Genomic DNA, 27,898 nt, shown 5'->3' with positions numbered 1-27,898 from the left:
CAACTGTCTGCTTCCTGTTTTATTACTGAAGGGTTTCTGCCCAAATTGTCGATTCTACTGCTCTTCTGATGCCACCTGACCTGCTAGTGCTTTTCCAGCACCACACTCTTGACTGATCTCCAGCATCTGCAGGCCTTACTTTCTTCCTGTCCACCAACAGTTCTCTATCCATGTTAATACATTACTTTTGAATGTAAAAATTTCCTTCACTCTCTCAGATAAAAAGTATCTGCCTCTATCTTCTGATTAAGTCCAGCCTTGAAATAAAAGTTTCTTGTCCCATATTCTCAATACGGTCTTTCATCCATGGATAAAGATTATGAATCACATTTCACAACTGTATTGACTTTGCGTTAACAATATATAATCATTGGGTACCATCTGAGTTTGATACCATCACTGAGTGAGCTCCATTCACTGCAACTTGGATTATATTGTCTTTGAGCATGCTTTCAATGTCTTTTTTAGCCTGTGACCATTTTAGCAGGTTAAGTAGATAAGGATGGTGCTGAATTGGAACAGCATTTCCTATATCTACATCATGTTAGCACTTCCCATGCTAGCCACCAGGATACATGAACACCAACTGGCCACAAAATGACATGACCCTCTCTCACTAGTATCCTTTACATATAGATGAGGACGGACACCACTTGGACTAGGACAACACATCCATCCTAGGCCAAGCCAAACAGAGACATGCTAGAGAATTCCTAGAAGCATGGCATTCCAATCAGAACTCTATCAATAAACACATTGACATAGACCACATTTACCACCCTCAAAGAACAGGAAATGACATCAGCAACACAAGGAAACCTAACCACAAATAGAAAGCAGGTCACTTACACCAGTGCTTCACCGGAGGCTCACTGATGGTGACAAAACATCTGAAAATTAACCTTCCAGCTTAGAGAGTAAACTAACACCCAGAATAACAGATTTAACAACTAAACAGCATCACTTCCAATATAATAACATCCCACAAACACACCCTTGGCCAAGACAGATTCAGTAAATAGATTCCTCACATGCAACATTTCCCTGGTCTAGGGGCAGAGAGGGCGGGGGGAGGGGGGGGCGCAGCCGAGAGACAGAGGGACAGAGTCAGAAAGAAGGATGGAGTCAGACAGATGGACACAGATTTGCTGTGGGGGCTGAGAAATGTGTAATTGCTTCCATGGCCAACTTCAAAACTAACTCTTGAAAGCTAAACTTGATCAGTGGTCAGGGATAAGGGATTACAACTACAACAGGCAGGTAAAGCTACAGTGCACGCAGGAGCCTTAGTCTTTGCTCGTGTAAAACAGGTGAGAGATTCTTTTATGTTGTCTGCCTGCAGAGTGGATGAGCAAAATTGACTATGGTAACATGTTACAGAAATCATTCAAATGGAGAGCGCAAAAATTAATGCAGTAGCAAAAGGGACAGTATAATGAGGGAATTGATGCTGCTCACTGCAGTAAAGGGCAGGAGTTCAGAAAGGTTGTGTTACCTGCACAGCACAAGTGTTCAGAATATTAGAGCAGGAGAGAAAGTTAATGGAAACGAAAGGATCTATCCATTGTGGTCCATGTAGGTACCACTGACATAGGCAAGACAAGGCAAGAGGTTTAACTTAATCAATGAGTAGGCACCCAGGTTAAGAAGAACCTCAAAAGAAAAAGGGATACAAAGCATAAATCTATGAATAGAAATAAAACAATAGAAATAAATAAGAGCATAAGGACTGAGTCATTGGAGATATGGCAGTACAATAGTATTGATTAAGACTTGAATACTGAAACTTACGATATTTTGGAAGTATAGGAAACTAGGAAAAGAAGAAAGATAATTCTCTTATTGAATTATGGTATTAAGATAACAGAAAGAGATAATCCAAGTTCAGAAAACTAGAATGCACATGAAGCAAAAAGTAGAGGTGAGAAATGATAAAAGGCAAAAAAAAACAAAAATCAGTTTTGGGAGTGGTGTACTGGCCCCGTGATATATTTAATCCTACCAGGTGGTTAAAAGGAAGAAATAATCAAAGAATATCTGCAGTGCAGATTTGGCCAATTGAGTCTGCACTAACCCTCTGAGAGTATAGTAGCCTACTTCTATTAATTTGTGTTTGAATGTTCGTAATCAGTAAAATGATTAACTGAGCATAGATTCTCTTTCTTCAACTTTAAGAATTTTCTTTGAGTACAAGCTAACTGACTTTGGATTATCCCCATGGGTAAACATAACATTACATTTTCCAAACCAGTGAACGGAAATATTCAGGCTCTTGGTCTACATCTGCAACCTCAACAACTTTGGGAAGTAATTTCAGCCTTGAACACGCACTTTATTTAGGCATGAATTTTCACAAAACCAAAAGACACAATTGATCATTTTTCTTCCCTTGTACCCATGTTTTGCTCCATGTTGGTCACGGAATAATGTTCATACAGGTTGTCTTTCATTGAGGATGGCTGTACTTTGAGCCATTTAAATTAGTCAGATAACATATTGGCTGCAGAATCTAGTTTATAAACATTGTGGTATGCCCATTCACTTCCAAGTTTACACTCCAGCATTTAATTCCAGCATAAACCATTTCTCCTGGAAACATTTCTCCTCCTCATTGAGGGGTTATCAATTCCTGAATCTGCTTTAGTTTCACTGAAATTTCCAGTTACTTCACTATCATCTTTTTTTTGCAAAATGCCCCACTCTACCACCATAGTGGCATTATGACACCTCCTGGGCATTTCTGTGGTTTGTTCGATTCAACGACCCATTAGTTTGGGCAAAGTGAGATTCGGCCGTCATTTCACCCCAGTAGTAACAGGCAAGTGAATGTCTGGGTTCAGTAATTCTTTTCACCATTTGAAGAGTAGCTTGGGCACAAATGTGATACTAGTCTTGATTGGACTACTTGCCATACATTCAAGACTATTTCTCCACCCGACAGATGACTATGCTGGATTTGTTCAATCTCTATGATCCTATTAGAAAGTTTCACCGTTATCTTAGACTTTTTATTTGACTAAGGACAGCGTTGAAATTTATGTTGTTGAATTCCCTAACCCTCTATAAAGTGCCCAATATTTTCACTTTGCAAATGAGGATCGTCATCAATCATCTGGAACAATGACTGAAGTGTGCTTTCAGGCATTCTACAATCTCACTGGTAGGCTAGTCTATTTTCCATTAGTCAGAGAGAAGATAATTATTTTGTGCAGGAGCGGAAAGGTCTACTTCCAGCTATTTCCTCGGTCTATCAGGGACGTCACACATCATAAGTGGATATTGCCTTTATTACAAGTGCCCTTTAGCTTGCTATCCATTGTAATCACTGCACTGATCCTTGATTTCATTGATCACATTTAGCTATTAAAACACTTCTCTTGCTTCCATCATATTAGACTCAACATGTGATAGCTTTCATGTATGCACTTCACTGACTTGTAGTACAAAAAGAAAACCCTCTCTCTAAGGTAAGGCTCCAGCCTGGGACTTTATCTTTATGGGCCTAATACTTCTATAACAACTGGTTCAGCAGGCAATCAAGGTGATGGAGGAGGTTTATAAGAATTATCCCAAAGACAAAGGGCTTGTCAATATGAGGAAGGATGAAAGGGGATCAGATTGAAATTTATAATACTGAGTGGCCTTGATTGATTGGATGTGGAGATATTTCCACTAGTATGAGAGATTAGGATCCCAGGGCAAAGCCTCAGTATGAAGGGATAACATTTTAGAATGAAGATAAGGATTTCTTCAAAGGGTGGTGGATCTGTGGAACTTAATGCCATAGAAGGCTGTGGGAACTATGTCATTGACTGTATTTGAGCAAGATAGTCAGTCTCTTGATTAGTAAGGAATCCAGGTTACAAGGTAAAGGAGAATGGGGTTGAGAAACATAGCAGCCATGAACAATGGCAGAGCACATGAATTCTGCTCCTCTCTTTTATGGTCTTTCGTTATTACTTTTTATAACTTAAATAGTTCCACCTTACTGCACTGTTTGCTCGATTTAAAGGATGCCTGTCTTTCAGATTCAACATTTCTGTTTGGTAGATGACTTCCAGAGCAAGTTCAACTGTTGCTTCTCACTGAATTTGGAAGATTGCACACTGTCTAGGCATTCTCAACTTTATTTATTAACAACAGGCAGAACTTACAAATTATACTGGATTTCCCTGGCTTATATTGCAAAGCCAGGCAACACCTCTGAATGAAAGAGCGTTATTTGCACATATTTTGGACGAGATAGAAAGATATGGATGAACCACTGTCATTTTATCCTTCAATGACAAGTATTGATTAAAAATACCAACCAGCATAGAAAATAGCCACTCACTCTTTGAATGCTGTTATGCTCAGACTGTGCAATGTGTGGAAGTAAATGCAACCGGTTGTCTGGGTTGCTCCAAGTCTCTCTCATTGGCATCCTCAAGGCATCATCATACATTAACAGTGGTGTTATCACCAGTATTTGTTTGACCGTCATAAAGGCTGCTTCTTGTACAGTATCTCAATACCACTGCATCTCCTAATTTGTATAGAGGTTCACACTCTGATAGCAAAATGAGGCAACAACTTAGCTAGATAATTCATCACACTGACATCATAGCACTGCTTTCACTCTTTTTGCTTGCTGCATCCCACTTACAGTTCTCTTCTCATCAGGGACAAGTCCTTTCACTGTCAGTACGTGACCCATGTCCTTGGCTGTCAGTATGAGAATTCCTTTTTGAATTCAATTGTGGGAGTGGGCAATTCTGGTTGGCCAGAATCTATTGCTTGTTTCTATTTGCTCTTGAGAATGTGGTGGTAAGCTGCCACCACTGAACTACTGCTGTCCATGTGATGTAATAGGTCTCACACTTCCCTTGAGGGAATGAAAAGATTTTGACCCAGCAGGAGTGAAGGAATGGTAATGAATTTCTAAGTCAGGATGATGAGTGGCTTGGAACGCACCATCATCTTTAGGTTTGTATGGAGAATGCTCTCTCAGTCACTTGAGACTCTGATCATAGTCTGGAACAGTTGCTTTACACATGTCTTCACATCCATGCATTCATAGCTCATCTACAATAGTTTCTACTTCAGGAAGATCATATACATCATACAGCCTATGTCTTTCCAATAATCTTTGTTCAAATACTTCTTCATTACTCTCCAACATGTTGTTCGCATTTGACTTGGAATGTCACTCATCATAATGTAATGTTATCATATTAGAACACTTCAATTTACAGAATCTTAGTTTCTGCATATGTTGACAGCATTCTTGAGAATATGCTGCTATTGACCTTCAGGTAATTCTCTAACACCATGATTTTCAGGTCTCAAAACCTCAGGATTCAACTGGTCATATCATTGTTATCACAGAACAATAATCTCCTTCACCTATGACTTCCAAACATTTGAACACATTGAACCTTTTATTTGTGTTACTTATGAACAAAAGTATTCAAAGCCTTCAAATGTGCCCCTGTTTGGCTCCTGTGCTCCTGAGAAGTTTAGGGTGCTAAACAGCTTGTAGCAGCCTTCTCCCGACATTGATAACAGGATTGCTTCCCTTATTTGCCCAGTCTTATTAGCTGCTTGAAAAAAAAATCCAGTTTCATCTCATTTTTGTATTTAATTTCCACACTAGCAAGGAGTATGCAAAATTTATAGCCATTCTGACTCTCCCAGAAATTTAAAGTTGCATACTGTGGCGAGGCATTTTGCTAGACTATTTCTTAAAAAAAAAGGAGTCACTTCGTACTTTTGATATCCTATTTCAAGTAAAATACTGAATGGTTGCTACAAGTAAAATTACAGCAAAAGCAGTAGAGGGTTACATCATTACAGTAAACCAGTCAATTCAGTGTTGAAATGTAATTTTTAAATAAACATCTGTTTAGGCAGAGACTGATCACCAAAAAGAAAAAAAAAGAGACAAGACAGACACTGCTACCCAGCAACAGCAAATTAAACCAGTGTCAGTACACAGATCCTCCTGCAGGGTAATGAAACCAATTCTGGATGTAGGTTTGTCCGCTGAGCTGCAAGGTTTATTTTCAGATGTTTAGTCACCATACTGGGTAACATCTTTAGTGTGCCTCTGAAAGAAGCACTGGTGGTGTAGCCCACTTTCTATTTTTATAATTGAGTTTCTTTGGGTTGCTGATATGAATTCCTGTCATTTTTCTCAAGGTTTGGAAAATGGGATCCAAGTCAATGTGTTTGTTGAGAGAGTTCCAGTTGGATCCATCAACTCGATCAACAAACACACTGACTTGGATCCCATTTACCAACCTCTAAGAAAAAGAACAGGAAATGACATCACAATAGGAAATGTAACCACAGAAAAATGACATCACCAACCCAAGGAAACTCAAACATATAAATAGAAGCAGGCTAGACCACCAGTGCTTCATCTGGAGGCTCACTGAAGATGTTACCTAGTATGGTGATGAAACGTCTGAAAATGAACCTTCCAGCTCAGCGAGCAAACCTACATCCAGAACCTCAACCTGAGCTACAAATCTTCTCAAAACGTGCTATTGAAACCAGTACATGGACCCTCCTGCAGGGTAATGGCAAACGTCAACGAACTTCACCGATGATACCTTTCCATTTTTCTGCGTATTTCTGCTAAACGGATTAATATGTTTACATAAAAGTATGAATAGACACATTTATTACAATAATATCTTTTTTAGTAACATTTCCGATTCAGAAGGCAGTGTCTTCTGAATTCCTGAATTCTTTACACCTAACTGCATTATTTTTGAATAAAAATATCAAGTCAGATAGTTTAGCATGCCTGGCAGCATCTGTCATTACATTTTATCAGAACAGTTTTGACTGAATGGTCAAGACCTGAAATATGAACTATGCTTTCCACAGGTCCTGCCAGAACCAAGCAGTTTCAGCATTTTCTATTTTTATTTTGGATTCAAGGCATCTGCAAATGTTCTCATTATTCTAAAGATCGCTAATAGAAGGACACTGCAGGCTGGAAGAAACTCTATAAACAACAATTTTATAGTACTCTCAGGGGAGAGGTGATGAGAGGTAATTAGATTGAGTATACCAGCAATTCCTACATTTCATGAACAAAAATAAAATTGCACAGGATTATGGCATTTGTTCCTTTACTTCCAACCCACTCCTCAAATTGTTCAAATAACATCAAAGAATAGTCAGCGACTTACGGATTGCGGTCTTCATCAAAAGACAGTCTTTTCCTTCCAGGAATTCTCCTTTTGGCTTCAGTAACCTGTAATTAGATTAAAAATTGAAACATCTTACATAAGATTTGATAGCATCTGAAACATTGAAATGGTGATGCTGGAGGTTGGCATACTTCCCTTCATCATGACATGGTCTAAAGTTAAAATAATCATTAGGCCTTGAATGCAAGATTACGGATTGATATTTTCTTTCAAACAGGAAACAGAATCATAGAATCCCTTCAGCACAGAAGCAGCTATTTGGCCAGAGTCTGCACTGACCCTCCCAAGAGCTATCTATCCCTGTAACTGCAAATTTGCCCTGGCTAATTCACCTAGCTTGTATTCAGGATCCAATTTATAGACAATCCACCTAATCTGCACATTTTTGGACTGTGAAAGGAAAGTGGAGTACCCAGCAGAAACTAATGAGCAACCTCGACACACACTACCCCAACACTGGGATCAAACTCTGACACAGATAGCAGTGCTAACCACTATGCCCCTAAAATAGTTTCACCAGAAATTACAGGGTACAACATCAGGTACCAAAAGGTGAAGGAAAATGTGCAGCTATTTTGAAAGCTAGATCTTACATCTGAGACCCAATAACTCATTATAGACATTGAAACTGCACTGCTGAAAGTGATAGTAAGTGGAGTTAGTGTTTGTACAGTACTTGAATACAATAGTTCAATTTACCCCCCATTGGGATTGGTAAATATTGACTAATTTGCTCAAACTTTGGAAGCTTCTTCATTTATAGTTTTAATTGGCAACCTGGAGTTGAAGATGAAACAATTAGAGGACAAAAGTGCTGTATACATTTTTTGCCCCTTTATATTGGTCATCCTTTTACTTGTCCAATTTTTTTTAGTATGTTGGTCTACAGGGAATACAAAGCCACAGAAAATCTACTTCAAGTAAACCAAAGGGATTTACATTGGAAATTCTCATCTCCATTAAATGTTTTTCCTCTGTCCAGGTTTTAACGATTGCAGTTGATCTCAATCTGGAGCAAGATTTGCTTCTTCATGAAAACCAACTCTTCAAATTGGAGAATTGTCAGGCTAGATTTTCAGGGAGACAAAGAATTTCACCTTGAAACAATTCTTCTGCCCTTTTGTTAACCACTTGCCATGGCAAAGCTCATGAGAGAGAGCTTGTTTTGGAAATCTGGTATCTGGCACATGGATAATGTAGCCTAGCCAACACTGCACTGCAACTAGTGCCTTAATACCAAAGATTTCTAGTAAGTGCATACATTCAGAGTTAGCATCATATCAGTGCAAAACATTCAAAATCGCAATCCGGTTAAAGAAAAAAACAGCTGTGAAAAGGAAATGAAAAAAACTTGCAAGGGATATCAAATATAATACATGTATGGGGAGAAAAATCATGGGCTAAAAGAAAAATGAAAGAATTGCAGATACTGGCAATCTGAAATAAAAACATTCTAGTGAAACCCAGGTCTGGCAACGTCTGTTAGGAGAAAGCAGAGTAATGTTGAGAGTCTGGTTCTGTTCATCAGAATGGATAGCATCTAGGAACAAAAATTGTATTTATGCTGAAGACAAATATTTTTCTTTGGGGGTGGGGGGGGAGAAAAAGAGTGATGTTGAAAACAGGACAGGTGGAGGAAAAAAGAAAGAGGTGAAGATGGAGCCTAGACACAGACAGAAACATAAAAGGTGGGCAGAGAACAGAATTAATCGATAGTAGGCCCGGACAGAAGAGTCACTGAGTAAGTAATAATGAGCACTAAGAGGAGGAGCAAATAGGTAGGCTGTTCTGAAACCAACCCATGATCAAAACATGACCAGACACACTGAAGGTAGATAGAAAACATGTAAGGTTGGAATCATATGGTAAAGGTTTTGATGTTAAGTCCTCAATGACCCCAAGCATAAAATGAGGTTTGAGCTTGAACAAAGGCTTGCCAGGACGTTACATCAGGCCTGTGACAGAAATGTTGGTGTAGGAACAAGGTGCTGTGTTGAAATGACAGGCAAATGGAAATTCAGTTATTTTATCAATCAAAATGAAGTGTTTTGCAAAGCGCACAGTCTGCATTTCATCTCCCCAATATACAAGAGACCACACACTGAACAATAAATACAGCAGAATAAATTGAATAAATTACAGGTAAATTGCTGCCTCACCTGCAAGGTATTTCTGGGGCCTTAGTGAGGAGGGAGAAGATAAACTGGAAGGTGTTACATGTTCTATAAATACATGGGAAAGTGCCATGGGGGTGAGGGGACTATTGGGAATAGAGGAGTGAGCAAAGATATCATGGGTTAAATGTAATGTGGGCCCTTTAAAAAGGACAATTACAAATCCAGAAACTAAAAGGAACTGCAGATGCTGTAAATCTGCAGTAAATCTGCTGAGCGGCACAGTGGCACAGTGGTGTGGGCGGCACAGTGGCACAGTGGTTAGCACTGCTGCCTCACAGCGCCAGAGACCCGGGTTCAATTCCCGCCTCAGGCGACTGACTGTGTGGAGTTTGCACGTTCTCCCCGTGTCTGCGTGGGTTTCCTCCGGGTGCTCCGGTTTCCTCCCACAGTCCAAAGATGTGCAGATCAGGTGAATTGGCCATGCTAAATTGCACCTAGTGTTAGGTAAGGGGTAAATGTAGGGGTATGGGTGGGTTGCGCTTCGGCGGGTCGGTGTGGACTTGTTGGGCCGAAGGGCCTGTTTCCACACTAATGTAATGTAATCTAATCTAATCTAAATCAGAAACAAAAACAGAAAGAGCTGGAAAACCACAGCATCTGTAGAGAGAACTCAGAGTTAACATTCCGGGTTGAGTGACTCTTCCTCAGGACCGAAAATAGGGTAGACGTTATATCTGAAATTGTTGACGTCCATGACTACTCCAGAAGGCTGCAAATGGCCTTCTCAAAATAAGAGATGCTGTCCTGCAAACCTATGCTGAACTCACTAAAACACTGGAAGCCGAAGACCAAATGGGAATGGACTGAATTAAAACGACTGAAGATAGACATGCACGGCACCTGGGTTGAAGTCCTTTGCAAAGTCATTAACTATTTTGGGGAGGGAGTAGAGTAAACTGAAAGTATCGTATACTGCTGTTAGATCTGGAATTACTTTACAAGGGCCTAGTGAAAAGGTGGTAAAGAGGTATTGCATTTCTGTACTGTATGGGAAGGCTAAGCCAGAGGGCATGCTGTTCTAGCAGAACAGATTACATACAGATCATAGAACAGTACAGGCCCTTCAGCCCTTGATGTTGTACCAGCCTTTTACCATACTCTAAGATCAAACTAACCAACATATTCTTTATTTTACTATAACTCGTGCCTATTCAAAAGTCGCTTAAATGTCCCTAACGTATCTGACTCTACTTCCACTGCCAGCAGTGCATTCCACGCACTCACCACTCTGTATAAAGAACCTACCTCTCACATCTCCCTTAAACCTTCCTCCAATCACCTTAAACTTATGCCCCCTCATGATAACCATTTCTGCCCTGGGTAAAAGTCTGGCTATCCATTCTATCTATGCCTCTCATTATCTTCTACACCTCTATCAAGTTATCTCTCATTCTCCTTCGCTCCAATGAGAAAACTATAGATCACTCAAAATTTCTTAAGACATGCCCTCCAGTCCAGGGCAGCATCCTGGTAAATCTCCTCTGTGCGTAGTCCTTCCTATAATGAGGCAACCAAAACTGAACACAATATTCCAAGTGTGGTCCAACCAGGGTTCTATAGAGCTGCAGCATAGCCTTGCGGCTCTTGAACTCAATCACCCTGCTAATGAAAGCCACACACCATATGCCTTCCTAACAACCTTATCACCATGGGTGGAAAGTGAATCACTTCACATTTTCCATATTGAGTTCCATCTGCCACTTATCAGCCCATTTTTGCATCCTGTCAATGTCCTGTTGCAACCTCGAACAGCTACGATCCACACGATCCACAACTCTACCAACCATCATGTCGTCGGCAAATTTATTAACCCACACTTTCACTTCCTCATCCAAGTCATTTATAAGGATCGCAAAGAGCAGAGGTCCCAGAACAGATTCCGACAGAACACCACTGTTCGCTGAGCTCCACGCTGAATACTTTCCATCTACTATCACCCTCTGTCTTTTATAGGCCAGACAATTCTGTATCCAGACAGCCAAATTGCCCTGATCTCTTGTCTCCTTACTTTCTGAATGAGCCTACGAATGGGGACCTTATCAAATGCCTTGCTAAAATCCACGTACACCACATCCACTGCTCAACTTCAATGTGTTTTGACACACCCTCAAAGAATTCAATAAGGCTTGCTGTTCCTCACAAAGCCATGCTGACTATCTCTAATCAAACTACACTTTTCCAAATAATGATAAACCTGGTCTCAGAATCGTCCCAATGATTTGCACACCACAGACTTGACAGGCATGCAATTCCCAGGATTATCCCTATTCCTTTTCTTTAACAAGGGAATAACATTTTCCACCCTCCAATCATCTGGTTCTACTCCAGTGGAGAGTGAGGATGCAAAGATCATCACCAAAGATGCAGCAATCTCTTCCCTCGCTTCCCGTAGCAACCTTAGGCATACCCAGTCTGGCCCAGGGGATTTATCTAACTTATGTTTTCAAATTTTTCAGCATATCCTCCTCCTGATTATCAACCCATTTGAGCATATCAGCCTGCTTTATGTTGTCCTCACATATGTCAAGATCCCTCCTGGTAGTGAATGCTGAAGCAAAGAATTAATTAGGGACCTCCCCTACTTCTACCGACTCCGGGCACAAGTTCCTTCTTACTCTGATCAGCCCTACCCTCAAAGATTATGGCGTTACAGAGGAATGGCCCTTTCAAAAGGGGCTGGAAAGGGAGGTGGAGGGAAGTTTCATGGGGATTGCACACAGGAAGATGTGGAAATGACAAAAAACAATTTCCATTAAAAACTGTCAAGGCTGGTGCTATTGAAGGCAAAGAGAGCAATTCTATTGTAATTCTCTGAGAGAACGAGAAGACAAGAAGACGATAGAAAAGGGAAATGGAACAAGTCTGGTCAAGGCCCAGTCAACTACTTTGTAGCAGTGTGGGGGCTTTCTAAATTAAGAAAACATTTCACAAATATTTCTGTGGAAAGTTGCATTTACAGAACTAATGAGATGAAGATGCAGAAACTAAAAACACAAAACAGGAAGCAGTGTGGGAGTGAATATAGTCAAAAGGAGCTGTGCAAGTCATTGGCTTATTTAATGATGGATACAAAAGGAAACAAAAAGTCAAAAATGCACCAAAGGAAAAGAGAAATGTGGAAATTGGAGCTACAGGGGAAGCTGTACAATTGGAGGACAACAGCTCAGAAAGGTAAGGTATTATAGCTCACTGCAGCAGCCCACGAGAAGATCAAACCAAATGTTGCCAGAGTAATCATGAAAATTAAAGTAGTTTGCAAATTCCCCAAACTGCACTGTCAGACACAGACTGATAGAAGTGTGCACCATGTTTCTCTAATGATAATGATTCTTTATCAGAAGCAATTAGACTCAATTTGTTATGGCAGGGTGGGGAAGGAAAGGAAGGAAACCACCAATATACATTACCAATTGAAGCTCTAATCCCCTTATCAACTCCACCTTAGATGGACAATGGGGTAAAATGTCATGGGGATCATTGTTTGGCCAGTTGAGGGGAGGGGGATTGGAATTAATAGCATGGGGAGAAAGGTAGAAAGACAGTTCAGTAATATTTGTTAAGGTTCTGTTAGTATGATCTTCATTGATCTTCTGCTGGCCAGCACTTCACTTCAGTCATCTTTCTCTGGTTGCTTCCACTGTTTGGAGAGAACACTTCAATATTCCAGTCTCGGGCAGTCTAACTTAGGAAAACAACTTCACATGCCCCTAGTTTCCCAGCCACTGTCTCTTATCCTACTACTTGTATGGAGCTGGTAAAATTCTGCTTATGACTACAAGTACATGTAAAAACGGGACAAGTAGAAAGTCAAGGATAAACAAGGAGTGAGAGGCATGGGGCTAACAATCAATCATCCAAATCAAGGAAGAGAAATTGGCAAGTTAAACTAAAGACCAAAAGTATATGAAATGCATAAATATTTAAGGAAATGAAACCAGAATAAAGTACTATTTCATTGATGGCTAATGGGATTAAATCAAGTTTGTAACACGTGTTTAAAATGTTCATTTGCTTCTCAAGCAAATAATAAAATCAAGATAAATATAAAACAAAAAGCATAAAAAAAGACATTCAAAATCCTTGATTGTCTTAGAAAAACAAAACCAATACAAAGGCTTTTCTATATTAATTGGATGATAAAGGAGGGAAGTTTATAATGGAAAATAACCAAATGGCACAAGCTCTGCCACAATTTCCAGAGCGATGATAATATTGAGTAATCAAAAATAGAGGAAGATTGTTCAGAGAAGAAAATGCCCAATCAAGTAGAAACTGTTGGTCAAAGTGTTCTCTTGAAGGATCCTGAAGAAAATGTAAGAACTGCTCGAGGGTCAAATAATAGATTTTCTTTCTGCACAATTTTGAAAAATGTGTCAAAACCAGAATAAAAGTCACTCTCATCTTCAAAAGCACAAGATGAAACAGAGAATCTTCAATTGTTAATCTGAATTCAGCATCTAAAAATAATTAGCTTAATATCACAGGATGGAATTACTAAGCACTTTGACGATTAGAATTTCTTGGGATAACATGGCTCATATTTCTAAAAGGTTGACTCTGCTTGTCCAGTATTCAAGCATTATTTTGAAGTCTAAGGAGAAAAAGAAGGGCATGTTGAAATTTATATTTTTAGAAAGCGTTCTTAGTAATTGCCATATTTCATTGAAATCAGAATCCAACTGCCAACCGATCAGCACATGCTGTTCGCTTTAAGATTGGTTATTCTTGCAATTCTGTCCTGATGAAACTACAATAGTAGGACTCTTCCTTGCAATACTGAAATTCTCTACTGCCCAATGACAATATTCACAAATTTATTACGATATAGATAATATCACATTTGTGGACAATACCAAACTCTATATTGCATGTATAGATAAGAGTTATGCCAAATTATGGCAGGCAGCATAAAAGATTACAGAACATGAACAAACAAACAGGATGGGCAGATGCCGTTCGATGCAGAAATATGGATTAATAAAATAGAACAGTATAATTTGGAGCACATAGTTTTTTAAATGTTCTTATGCAGCATTGGTAGTTTGAGCACAATATGTAGGACTTTGAGGTGGCTGAACAAGGAGACAAGAATGAGAAAGTAAACAAACTTTAAGCTATATAATATTTAAGTGAATGAGATCTTGGCAGACAGGCAAGCAACTTATTTAAAAAAAAAAGAAACTGTGTCAATATAAGAGAACAGTTTAAAAAAAGACCAATAATAATGTTTGTTTCGCTCAACCTTCTACTATAAGTTGCAAAGTAGATTACAGCACAAGACTTTAGTGGCAACAAATTACTTTTGCAAAGGATTGGCTATCCCATTATGAAAATATATAAATGTAATACAAAAGTACAGTGTACACTCATTGGAAGGTTAGTTGTGATGAGAAAGAATTTGTGAACTTCTTGACTTAATCAATTAAGCAGAGACCTGAAGGTTTCAAAATTTGGAACATTCATGGTTACCGTATGTAGCGCAAATGTACAAATCTGTTATTAATTCAACATTAAAGGGCAGAAAAGAAAAACTTAGATAATTAATTATATGCTAAAAATAGAATATATAATTCCTTGATAACTCTATTTGATAGCTATTTGTACAAGAGGTGCTCAGTTACAAAGGGGAGTGGATTGGGGAGATCCAACAAGAAATTCGACTATGTGATCCATGACAATTTCAAATTAAAGTCAATTTCTTTTCTCACCTGTAAATTCACTGTAGAATCAGAAGAAGTTTCAAAATCAAAAACATCCTTTTCCCTTCTTGGTGATGAAAGGAAACAAAAAGAAACAATTACAATTTACTTTCTTAATCCACATTTTCCTGCTCATTTTTCCATGTTATTGTTCAAAGCAAATTACATTCACATTTGTTATCATAGGTATTGTAAAATTCTAAATGTGATTAAAGAATGATGACTCATGGAGAGTTAAATCTGAAGTATACCATGTTTCAGGCAACAAGGTGAGGTTGAGGGGTCTGCTGGTGTCACTGCTGTAAATCAAGTGTTCAGCCAATCGTGGCAAACTGAATTGATCTATAAAGTTCTAATCAAGAAATCAAAGCAATTTTGATGAGGAGATTTTCCCCTAATAAACATTGTTCCATTGAGTTCAGGTTAGTCAATCCTATAAATGTTCAGCTTTGGGTCTGCAATAGACATACCCATCCATAGGGAAAGAAGCTGCGTGAGAATGTAACCTACCTCCAAATAGCCTACTTAATTTTAATAAAGCAGGTTATTGCTTTAGCTTTTGCTCTGCTCCAAATATACTGAGAATTTTATCTCCAGTGTGTCTTCACTTACATATAGAATGGAGAGTTCTTTTCAGTTGTAATAGAAGAGTCAAATTAAGCTTGTTAATTTTAGTCTATTGTTTAGTATTTTAAAACTAAATATAGTTTTATTGGAAATAAAAACATGGAATACCAAATTTAAAAATCTAGTTTGATACCATTTTAATATTGCAAATATGTATCTAGGTTTATCTAAATAGAATATCCATCAGTATTTACAGTTTTAGTTAAGGTCCTGAGCGAGGAAGATATCTTCTCCAAACAGGAGAAAATTTTTTTAAAATCAATTTCTAACATCTATGAAACTTATGATATTTTAGTGAAAGGATTTTAATTTGGATTCTTCCTGCTCTGCACACATGGATGTCAACCCTCTGTACAAGTTCTTCCCACATTCATCTGTTACTGTGTCATTTAACATTATTCCTTAATTACGTGGTCAAGATTTCTTCATGAAGTTGAATTTTTATATAAAATAATTTATGCTGGTTTAATACTCTTATGGATATTCCTTTCATCATTCCCTCATTTGTTTAAATCTTAAAAACTTTAAATGAAGAACTACTTTTACCAGTAAAAAGGCTTCATTTTTCTTCAAGTGCTGTCTTATCCTGGTTACTGATTCTATTTGTGTAATAAGGATATTTGTAACTTTTTATCAGTTGGATGATTTCAGTATTCCTACATAACAAGTACCTTCCTTTCTCACTCGGGTATGAAATTTCCAAATCTGTTTGCAGGATATCCTACCAATGACTAAGTCTATTAACTAATAGCATGTTCATGTCCTCTTCTCGGTATAAATCAGAGACCGTGGGACTGCTCTCACATTAGAGTGATGATTGGCAGTGAGCTTAACCTAACTGCCACTACACCTCAGGTGAGGGGCAATGTTAAGAAGGTGGGACTTTTATGGTAACTTCTTTTAGGTATATCCTAATTTGAAAGTGAACTTTTCTGGTTTTTCTTGTGATGGTGTATTTAATTGTTAACTCCAATATGAATAATTCTCCTTAAAATACTTTAACATCTGTAACCCTAACTAGCTGTGCTTAATCCTCCAAGATAAAAGAAAACATTCCTTCATTCAAAAGGGTAGCGAACTTGTAGAATTCTCTGTCATTGAAGACAGTGGAGGCCACATCACAATGTATTCAATATAGATTTTGAACGTTAATGGTATCAAGGGTAAATGGAGAAAGCAGGAATATGACATTGAGAGAGAGGATCATTTTGGAAACATATAGCAGACTCAAAAGGGCTGAACAGCCTACTTCTGCTCATAGTTTAAGATAGAATATAGAATCCCTAGAGTGTGGAAACAGGCCCTTCAGCCCAACAAGTCCACACCAACCCTCCAAAGAGTATCCCACCCAGATCCATTCCCCTACCCTATTACACTACATTTACCCCTGACTAATCCATCTAACCTACACATCCCTGAACACTGAGAAGAGTAACTGATTTCTCTCCACAGATGCTGCCAGAGCGGCTGAGCTTTTCATTATCCAGAGTTGTTTCAGGCATGTGAAAGTTGTCCTGCCCCTATGGGGCAGATTGACCAGAAATACCTTTAATGCTGGCCTGCTGACATTTGAAATGATGGAGTGACTACCCTCCCATTGGATTTGTAAGATTTCAAAGAGGCATCACTGATAATGGAATTGGAGGTGTTTTCTGCACATTGAGAAAGAAGGGCAGATAACATCACAAGCTTGGTGCTGGGCTTGGAGATTTTCATCATTAAGTACACTGTTCCTCAGACAGCCAAAGGATGCACAGGCACACCGGAGGCAATGTTGAACTTCATTATCAATACCTGCACTCATCGGAGAGAAGATTCCCAAGACATGTGAATTGACTGACCTTGTTCAATAGCTCACCATGGATGTTGATAATCAGTGGGCATTGTTGCGCAGTGGAAGCAGGCTGGTAGAAGATGACTTTAGTCTTGTGGATGTTTAGCCAAAGACCACTCACTTCATACATCTCCACAAATACATTGACAATGATCTGGAGCTCAGGCTGGAGTGCGCAGAAGTATCATCTGCATTCTGCAGTCAGAATGTAATCTGTTCTAGACAGATGGCAGCATAGGTTGAACAATATCCCACTTGTCCTCCAAATAACTTCACTTGGAGCTTCATGGATACAGGATGGAATTACAGCAAGGAGGGTGAAGAGTGGTGTCAGTATGATAATCCCAGTTTGCATACATATTGGTCTGTGGTAGCTCTTTTGGCAGGATCATGGCTTACATTTTAAACAGGGAAACTTGCTGAGACAAACAGCTAGTTCGTTTTCTACAGTACGAGATCTTTCTCATTCCAGGAATGGGTAGAACACTGATCAACCAGAATAATACCATGGCTTAACTGGTTATGTAATTCAAACCAGCTTGCTAAGATGTCCAGAGCAGTACATTACACCCTACAGTAAACCAGAGAACAGTGCCAGTGTTTCTATGTTCCATGCTACATTTGCCTTGTGTTTCCAAAGGCTTTGCCTCTCTAAAGCAAGATCCCTTAAAACTAATCACTTCATAATACAATGACAACCATTCATTCTGCACAAACTCTGTTTCAGTACATACACAGAATTCTTACTTTATTATCATGGGCAGAAGGTAGTGAGGCATTGCCATTTCTTGTTGGAGCAAAGGAGAATGAGCGGTGACTTGATAGAGGTGTACATGATGATGAGAGGCATAGACAGAGTGGATAGCCAGAGACATTTTTTTCAGGGCAGAAATGTCTCTCATGAGTAGGCATAATTTTAACTTGATTGAAGGAAGGTTTAGGGGAGATGTCAGACGTAGATCCTTTACACAGAGTGGTGGGTACATGGAATGTACTGCCAGCAGTCATAGTAGAGTCAGATTTAAGTGACTCTTAGATAGGCATATGGATGAAAGTAAAATGAAGGATATGTAGGTTAAGTTTGATCTGAGAGAATGATAAAAGGTTGGTACAAACGAGGGCCAATGGGAATGTTTAGCGTCCTGGACAAAATCAGGACATGCAAACAGGAATAAGCCATTTAGTCTCTTGTACAGGGTGACTGCCATATACACAGAATTGTTTGCCACTGTAAACCTGTGGTTTACCTCGGCCTGAACATATTACAGAGAACCTTCCAGAACCAGGGATCGGGGCATGCTGGGAATGGAAATTTCCTATTGTAATGAATGGGTTCGCTCCTATCCATGGTTTCAGGTTTCCGCAATAGCTCTTCTAACACATCCTCTGCAGGTTCAGGGGGCACTACTGTACCGGTTTTGAAATTCAATGAGCTTGCGGCTGATCTATAACTGAATTCCACATAATTATCTTTGTTGCATTACTTAACACATTTGATAACAAGAAATTTTCAATGGCAGAATTAATTTTTCGTTTTTAAACTGTTCACTATAAATTAATGTTTGCACCAGAAAATAGTTCCAAACTTCTTTGACTCAGGAAATTTCACAACTTCTTACCTGAAACACCTGGCTCTAATTTGACAAAATTCTATAGTTCTCGACTTACCAAACAGTGCAAATAATTCATCTCTAACTATATCCAACTGCTCCATTTAAATTATTTGGTCCATGTTTTAAAAACAATAATTTCAGACCATATCATCTGCTTCCATCTAGCTCTTTACAATTGTGTTTCTTTTGGCTGGGTTGGTCTTTGTCTGGTTTGTTTATCACTTCATGTTGAATTTTATGTGGCAATGCAAATCTCATTTAGATGCAGTCTTTGTTCCTTCACTACATCAACCACCACTCTTTTTGGCTGTTACATCCTGAAGCCTTTCACTTTCCCAGCCTTCACCAATTTTTTTTTCTGACCCCCTTCAACTGACTTAAAAACTCTTTTTAATCATAGAGTCAGAGTTGAACAGCATGCAAACAGACCCTTCAGTCCAACTCATCCATGCCAACCAAATATCCTAGTCCCATTTGCCAGCACTTGGCCCATATCCTTCTAAACCCTTCCTATTCATATTCCCATCCGGGTGCCTTTTCATCAATGTTGTGATTGTACCAGCCTCCAACATTTCCTCTGGCAGCTCATTCCAAACATGAAGCATCCTCTGCTTGAAAAGGTTGCTCCTTAGGTCCCTTTTCAATCTTTCCGCTCATATTAAACTTATTCCCTCTCACTTTGGACTCCCTTACCCTGGGACAAAGACCTCAGCTATTCCCCTCATGATTTTAGAAACTTTTATAAGGTCACTTCTCAATCTCAGACGCTCCAGGCAAAACAGTCCCAGCCTATTCAAACTCTCCCTGGAGCTCACACCCTCCAACCCTGGCAACATCTTTGTAAACCTTTATTGAACCCTTTCAAGTTTCACAACATACTTCCATTGGCAGAAAGGCCAGAATTGAACACAGTATTTCAAATGTGGCCTTGAAGCATGGCATCCTACAGTCAATGCACTGACAAAGGCAAATGCTGCCTTTATTATCCTGTCAACTTTCCAAGAAACAATGAACCTATATCCCAAGGTCTCTTTGATCGGCAACACTCGCCAGGAGTCTATCACTGTGTATACGTCCTGCCCTGATTTGCCTTACCAAAATGAGACACCTCACATTTATCTAAATTAAACTCCATCTGACATTATATCAGCTCATTTGATCAATCTATCGTTAGAGTATTTGAATTCTTAAGGTATTGACCGGAAACATTAAATATTTGTCTCCACAACTACTGCTTCTCCTGTTGAATTTTTCTAAACTTGTTATTATTTGAGTTCCAACATCTGCATTATTTTTCTTTTGAACAAATCATCCCTTGCCTTCTAAATCAGATGGAGTATACTCCGCTCATTATTTAATACTTGGAGATCATCTATTAAATATGTTATAGACTTTCTCGCAGACAAATGCTGCATACAACGTATTAAGTACTCCAGAACTTTTCTAACTGGGGTATTCTAGTCCTCCAGATAAAAGGTCTAGCATTCCATTAGCCATGAGGCGATAGTCTTCGTGCTTCTTGGTTGACACCACAGCAGATTTGGTAGACTTTTTGTGCACTTTCTATGGTCATGCCAAACACCGTGGGCAGCACAGTGGTGAGCACTGCTGCCTCACAACGCCAGAGACACGGGTTCAATTCCTGCCTCAGACAACTGACTGGGAGAATGTGTAAACTCCACACAGTGTCTGCGTGGGTTTCCTCCGGGTGCTCCGGTTTCCTCCACCAGTCTAAAAATGTGCAGGTTAGGTGAATTAGCCATGCTAAATTGCCCGTAGCGTTAGGCGAAGGGGTAAATGTAGGGGAATGGGTCTGGGTGGGTTGCGCTTCGGCGGGTCGGTGTGGATTTGTTGGGCCGACGGGCCTGTTTCCACACTGGAAGTAATCTAAAATCTAAACTGCACCAACTCACTTGGCTTCTTCCATGGGGCTTCATACACCCCATATGTTTCACAGCATTGTTATATTGAAGGAGGAAGCCATAATGCACATCATGTTCACATCAGTGTTGAACATTTCAGAGGATTGCTCATGTTGTCCCCCTGTACAAAGTGGGTAGTAGGGATATTCCAGGTAACTACAGACCAGTGAGCCTGACGTCAGTGATGGGAAAATTGCTGGAGAAGGTACTGAGGGACAAAATCTATTTATATTTGGAAAAGAATGGGCTTATCAATGATAGGCAACATGGTTTTGTGTTGGGGAGATCGTGCCTTACCAACTTAATAGTGTTCTTTGAGGAAGTGACCAAGTTGAGAGATGAAGGAAGGGCTGTAGATGTCATGTACATGGACTTTAGTAAGGCATTTGATTAGATTCCCCATGGTAGACTAATGGAGAAAGTGAAGTCACATGCTGTGCAGGGTGTGCTAGCTAGGTGGATAAAGAACTGGTTGAACAACAGGAAACAGAGTAGTAGTTGAAGGGAGTTTCTCGAAATGGAGAAAGGTGACCAGTGGTGTTCCACAGGGATCAGTGCTGGGGCCACTGCTGTTTGTAACATACACAAATGCTCTGGAAGAGGGCATTGTTGGTCTGATCAGTAATTTTGCAGAGGACACAAGAGATTGGTGGAATAGCAGAAAACATAGGGGACTGTCAAATAATACAGCAGAATATAGATAGACTGGAGAGTGGGGCGGAGAAGTGGCAGATGGTGTTCAATCCAGGCAAATGTGAGGTGATGCATTTTGGGAAGTCTAATTTGAGAGCAAACTATACAGTAAATGGAAGAGCCTTGGGAAAATTTGATGAGCAGAGAGATCTGGGAGTTCAGGTCTATTGTACTCTGAAGGTTGCTGCACAGGTGCATAGAGTGGTCAAGGGGGCAAATAGTATGCTTGCCTTCATCGGATGGGGTATTGAGTATAAGAGCTGGTAGGTCATGTCAAAATTGTGCACGACGTTGGTTCAGCCACATTTAAAATACTGTTTACAGTTCTGGCTGCCACACTAAGAAAAGGATGTGGATGCTTTGGAGAGGGTGCAGAGAAGGTTTACGAGGATGTTGCCTGATATGGAAGGTGCTAGCTATGAAAAGAGGTTGAGTAGGTTAGGATTGTTTCCATTAGAAAAAAGGACAGGGGGGGGGGGGGGTACTTGACTGAAGTCTACAAAATCATGAAGGATATACACAGGATAGATGGAGAGAAGAGTGAGGGATTCAATAACGAGAGGTCAAACGTTCAAAGTGAGGGGTGAAAAGTTTAAGGGAGATATATGCGGCAAGTACTTTACACAGAGGGTGGTAGGTGCCTGGAATGCATTGCCAGAGGTAGTAAAGACAGGCATACTACCTGTCATCTGGAGATACATACATCCTGACAGACCAAAAGAATATGGCTGTATTGCAGGGCAACTCATTAGGTAATGAAATGCAGAATAGGACAACAAGATACAAACGTGGAAAGTATGGCTCAAAATGCAAAATTAATGGCTCTTTCCTTGAATGCATATCATATTAGAAAAAACAGATTGAGGGGAAATTATAGAGAATTCCTACATTGTGGAAACAGGCTCTTGGGCCCAACAAGTCCAACCTGACCCTCATTTAAGATGTATCTGGACAGATGTATGAGTAGGTAGAGAGCAGAGGGATACATATGCTTAGGAATTGGGCAATAGGTTTAGACAGTGGATTTGGTTTGTGGGCTGTAAATTTTCTTTGTTCTTAGTGTCAAACTCCGGTTTCCCTCCCTTCTTCCCCTGCATAACAGCTATAAAGATCATACACCAACTTCTATTCTCTCTTGAATTCATTTATTTTGTTCTGGGTGGCACGGTGGCTCAGTGGTTAGCACTGCTGCCTCAGAGCCAGGACCTGGGTTCGATTCCAGCCTCAGGTAACGGTCTGTGTGGAGTTTGCACATTCTCCTGGTGTCTGCATGGGTTTCCACTGGGTGCTCCAGTTTCCTCCCACAATCCAAAGATGTGCAAGTTAGGTAAATTGGCCATGCTAAAAATTCATAGGTGTTCAGTGTTGTGTAAGTTAGGTGCATTAGTCAAGGGTAAACATAGGGGAATGGGTCAGAGTGGGTTACTCTTCAGAGGGTCGGGTTGACTTGTTGGGCCGAAGGGCCTGTTTCCACAATGTAGGAATTCTCTATAAATTTCCCCTCAATCTGGTTTTTCTAATATGATATGCATTCAAGAAAAGAGCCATTAATTTTGCATTTTGAGCCATACTTTCCACCTTTGTATCTTGTTGTCCTATTCTGCATTTCATTACCTAATGAGTTGCTCTGCAATACAACCATATTCTTTTGGTCTGTCAGGATATATGTATCTCCAGACCTGTTTGCCAATCACCCAACCATCCATTAGTTTAAAGCGCTTGCTATAAACCTAGTTAAGATTTGTTAAGCAGTATACCAATCCCAGTATGCTTCAAATAAGGCTGGTCCTACTGGAACAGTTCCCTCCTACCACAGTAATAGTGCCACTGCTACATGAACCATAATCTATGCCACCCACACCAATCTTTGAGCCACACAATAAAGTCCTTGATTTTCTTAGTTATCTCTTAACTGTTCAAATTCTTTTAGCAGAAGCTCATATTTTTTCATATCAAGGTTTTTAAACTCCAAATTTTCACTCTTTAGAGGACATTGACTGTAGAATCTCATACTATCCATTTTCACATTTCTAGCTAGTTTACGGTCAGGCTGCAATTTCTTCCACTTGATTAACGTTTATTCATTCCGTGTCATTTTTTTGTTAAAAAAATCATCTGTCTTGTCATTCATCCTTGCGCAGTTATATGCTTTAATCTCAAGTTTAACATTTTCCTCAACTTCTTTAGTTAACCAGATGATAAAATTCATTTTAAAGGGAGAGTTGTAAGAGTGTATGGCCTTAATTAAGGGACTGCCCAAGGCATTGTGTCTCTACCAATGGCAAATAAACTGCAGGGGTTCAAGGAGGCAGCTCACCACCACCTTAAAGGGCAAATAGAGATAGGCAATAAATGCTGGCTCAGCCAAGGACACCTACATTCAATGAATGAATGAATAAATATAATAAAAATTTCCAGCTAGATTCCAAACTGGATTGATGCAGAAACAGACGCCTATTTTTCAGCAAAAACTGTCATGTTTAATGGCATAAGTGTCAATTTGACAGAAAACATGTAAAGTGGGGTGTGAGGATGGGCTACAGGTAAAACAGGATGATCGGTTTGGGTGAGGTGTCTACAGCAGGATGCATGGAGTCTAGAGTGAGCAATTAGTGGGATGTAGGAGACAGTGATCTTTAATATAAGTAACAAGAGGAAAATTGATTCCCTGCAACTTTTCTGAATGCAAATAGGTCAGCATTACCTAAAGTCTATGATGCGAACTCGGAGTTGGAGACTTTTGTTTGGAAAGGTTCCAGAGACAAAGTCATTTCCCCATTGGAAATTTCATCTTTCTGTGCAATTCCCATTGAATCAATGTAACTGAGGGATATTGGATGTACATCTCAGGGTATGTTTGGTCTTAGACTACTCAAAAAGCTAAGAGCTGGGCCTTTCCTTTTTTCCCCCCACCCTCCTTGCAATCTAATCCCTCTCCATTCCTGACTATTTCTGGACCGGATTTGGCTTTGGATTTGTACACTTCTTTATCCCTTAGTTGCCCTTCATATATAACTTCACAAACAATCTGATTGGTCAAAAGATATTAACTCGGGGCTCAGATATTATCCACACCAATATCACAAAATAATACTCAAGCAGCTCTTGACATGAAATAAAACTTACAAGTGCAAAGAGAAGTTTAACAATCAGTAAAACAGTTGGAATCGCTTCCAGACAAACACTTCCAGGGGCGGCACGGAGGCTCAGTGGTTAGCACTGCTGCCTCACAGCACCAGGGTCCTGGGTTCAATTCCAGCCTCAGGTGACTGTGTGGAGTTTGTACATTCTGTGTCTGTGTGGGTTTCCTCTGGGTGCTCCGGTTTCCTCCCACAGTCCAAAGATGTGCAGGTCAGGTGAATTGGCCATGTTAAATTGCCCGTAGTGTTAGGTGCATTAGTCAGAGGGAAATGGGTCTGGGTGGGTTACTCAGAGGGTTGGTGTGGACTTGTTGGGCCGAAGGGCCTGTTTCCACACAGTAGGGAATCCTCTCTAATCTCTAAACAGGCCACTTTTTCTGTCAAAGAATTGGCACATAAATCTGAGAAAGGAAGTATTTTGCCCCAGGTCAATGTAACTACACACTAGTCTGTTTCATTGGTGGGAATTACATTGGTCACTGCCGCTTGATGCAGTTTTTTTGATTATAGGCTTAAACAAAATCTGCCCAACAGAAAACTGCCGTATACAAAAACAGGACAAGAGTTGTGAACTTACATAGATTTACTCCGTGTTCGTTTAAACTCAGTCATGTTCTTCTCTTTATCTGCAGTGACTGTCCCTATTTAAAATAAATAAATAAATAAATAAATAAAACATGTCTTCCGCAGTAGGGAACTGAATAACAAGCTTAAGAATGCCAACCTGCATCCTCTGCATCTATGCTTGGTTTCAGTTCTGTTGCATCAAGCGGTCCGATTTTCTGTTGAAAGAATTTTGAAAACATTCCTTACAGTTCAGTTAGAACACCCATTTTTAAATTCAGAAAAGAGCACAAATTTTTATAAACAAACAAATCAAGAAAGCAAAGTTATCCTGATTTGTGAGTAAAAGTTTTGCCAAGACTTAATTCACCAAGAAGGAACAAGCTTCAATTCAATGATTTTCATGAATCCAGACTAAAGTACATAATATCAATTACCTAGCTGTGTAGAGGAGACCATTACGAGCGTTTAACAGAAGGGGAATGGGAATGGGATCACTGCATACATACATTTTTGCATTTTGGGTTTGATAAAACTTCTAAAACTACATGAATAGTGGTCAAAATTCAATAAAAAGGACAAGGTATTTAAATTAAAACATTCCTTTTGATTGTAAAATGACAAGGATTTAACATAGGGAAAAGTGAACAATTGCTCTGTCATAATATTGGTCTGTCATGGGGCATGGAGAAATTTCGAGAAGGGAATGGCATGGCACTGCCTCCTCACAGCATTGGGGACTAGAGTCCGATTCTAGCCTCGGGTGGTGGTCTGTGTGGAGTTTGCACATTCTCCTCCACAGTCAAAGATGTGCAGGTTAGGTGATTTGGCCATGGTAAAAGGGGAGGGGGGGGGGGGGGGGGGAAAGAGTGCCTGGGTCCAGATGGGATCCTCCTCGAAGGGTCAGTGCAAACTCAATGGCCTCGTTCCACACTGCATGGATTCTATAATCATACAAAACCTACAGTGGCATTCATGCATTTTCAAAAGGCATTTGATAAATATAGGCTTTCCTACAAATGTGGAAGCCACACAAATAAAAAGGATAGTGCCATGACAAAAAGGATGTTGGTAGAGTGTTAGAAAGGAGTGTCACGGGTGAATGAATGGTTTTAAGATAGGAGAAAGTTATATCGTGGGCTTCAGATATAAATGTTAGAAATTGGGACTAATATTTTCCTATTTTCCTTTTGTCAAGTTGGAAATGTTTAGTAAATTTAGTTGAGCTAGACCTCAACTTCTCTTAATGTAAACATAGGGTTAAGTAGTGAGTAGATCTGTTGAAATGCCTTCACAAGAGTTTCATATCAAAATGGAGAAGTGCAGGATCCAAATCTGGGGAGTGAAGTGGACAGGTGTTTCAGATGGCAATGGGAAAACATTTTCCCATTAGGCCACTGTTGGAATATTGCGTGCAATTCTGGTCTCCTTCCTATCGGAAAGATGTTGTGAAACTTGAAAGGGTTCAGAAAAGATTTACAAGGATGTTGCCAGCATTGGAGGATTTGAGCTATAGGGAGAGGCTGAACAGGCTGGGGCTGTTTTCCCTGGAGCTTCGGAGGCGGAGGGATGACCTTATAAAATTATAAGGGGCATGGATAGGGTAAATAGACAAAGTCTATTTGTCCCTGTGGTGGGTGAGTCCAGAAGTAGAGGGCACAGATTTAGGGTGAGGGGAAAGATATAAAAGAGACCTGAGAGGCAATGTTTTCACACAGAGTGCCACATGTATGGAATGAGCTACCAGAGGAAGTGGCGGAGGCTGGTACAATTGCAACATTTAGGAGGCAATTGGATGGGTATATGAATAGGAAGGGTTTGGAGGGATATGGGCTGGGTGCTGCCGGGTGGGACTAGATTGGGTTGGGATATCTGGTTTGCATGGATGGGTTGGATCAAAGGATCTGTTTCTGTGCTGTACATCTCTATGACACTATGTGATTGGCCAAAGTAATCTGGGTAAAATCTACAGGAGCAGTTCACACTGGCCAGGGGAATGCATGTTCAAAATGGAATTACTGAGAATACAGGCCCAAAAGTGTTCTATTTATGAAGAAACGTAAATATTTCATGTAATTTACAAGGCCAGAGGACCCTACATTTCATTTCTTGGAATATTTGGAACTACTTAAGACAGACATGTTTTTAAAAAAGTATAAAGGGAGCAAAACAAGAGGGGTTCTGGTAATGTACAGAAAGTGAAGCAAGAAACTAACAAAAGCAAAACAGGAGAGCAGGTGAGTGTGAAGAAATATTGGTCAGTAAGCTCAGAGTTTCCCAAGACATCCTACATGTATTTCAAGGGGAACTGGATAAGTCAGGAAAGAGTGGAGCCCATTAGGGATCAAAAGACCAATCTGGGTGAAGGCAGTAGACATTGGTAGGGTGCTAAGCAAGTACTTCACATCTGTCTTCATTTTGAAG

At 39.8% G+C, this 27,898-nt stretch overlaps 1 protein-coding gene across 1 annotated transcript in view; it reads right to left on the bottom strand.

Moving 5' to 3' along the window:
* sycp2l (synaptonemal complex protein 2-like) overlaps positions 1 to 25,658 on the bottom strand; it is a 171,168-nt gene extending 145,510 nt beyond the window's left edge. The window contains exons 1-4 of the mRNA XM_043719016.2: positions 25,635 to 25,658; positions 25,488 to 25,551; positions 15,091 to 15,148; positions 7,185 to 7,249 (exon numbers count right to left, since the gene is read on the bottom strand). Of these exons, the coding sequence (XP_043574951.2) occupies positions 7,185 to 7,249; positions 15,091 to 15,148; positions 25,488 to 25,522 (158 nt within the window). The 5' untranslated portion in view covers positions 25,523 to 25,551; positions 25,635 to 25,658. The remainder of the gene's footprint in view (positions 1 to 7,184; positions 7,250 to 15,090; positions 15,149 to 25,487; positions 25,552 to 25,634) is intronic.
* Between the last annotated feature and the right edge of the window lie 2,240 nt (positions 25,659 to 27,898).

This window comes from Chiloscyllium plagiosum, unplaced genomic scaffold (assembly GCF_037043375.1).
Source record: "Chiloscyllium plagiosum isolate Xiang-an unplaced genomic scaffold, Cpla_swu_hap1 HiC_scaffold_34, whole genome shotgun sequence".
NCBI classification, from domain to species: Eukaryota; Metazoa; Chordata; class Chondrichthyes; order Orectolobiformes; family Hemiscylliidae; genus Chiloscyllium; species Chiloscyllium plagiosum.
This window is presented reverse-complemented; position numbering and strand designations above follow the sequence as displayed.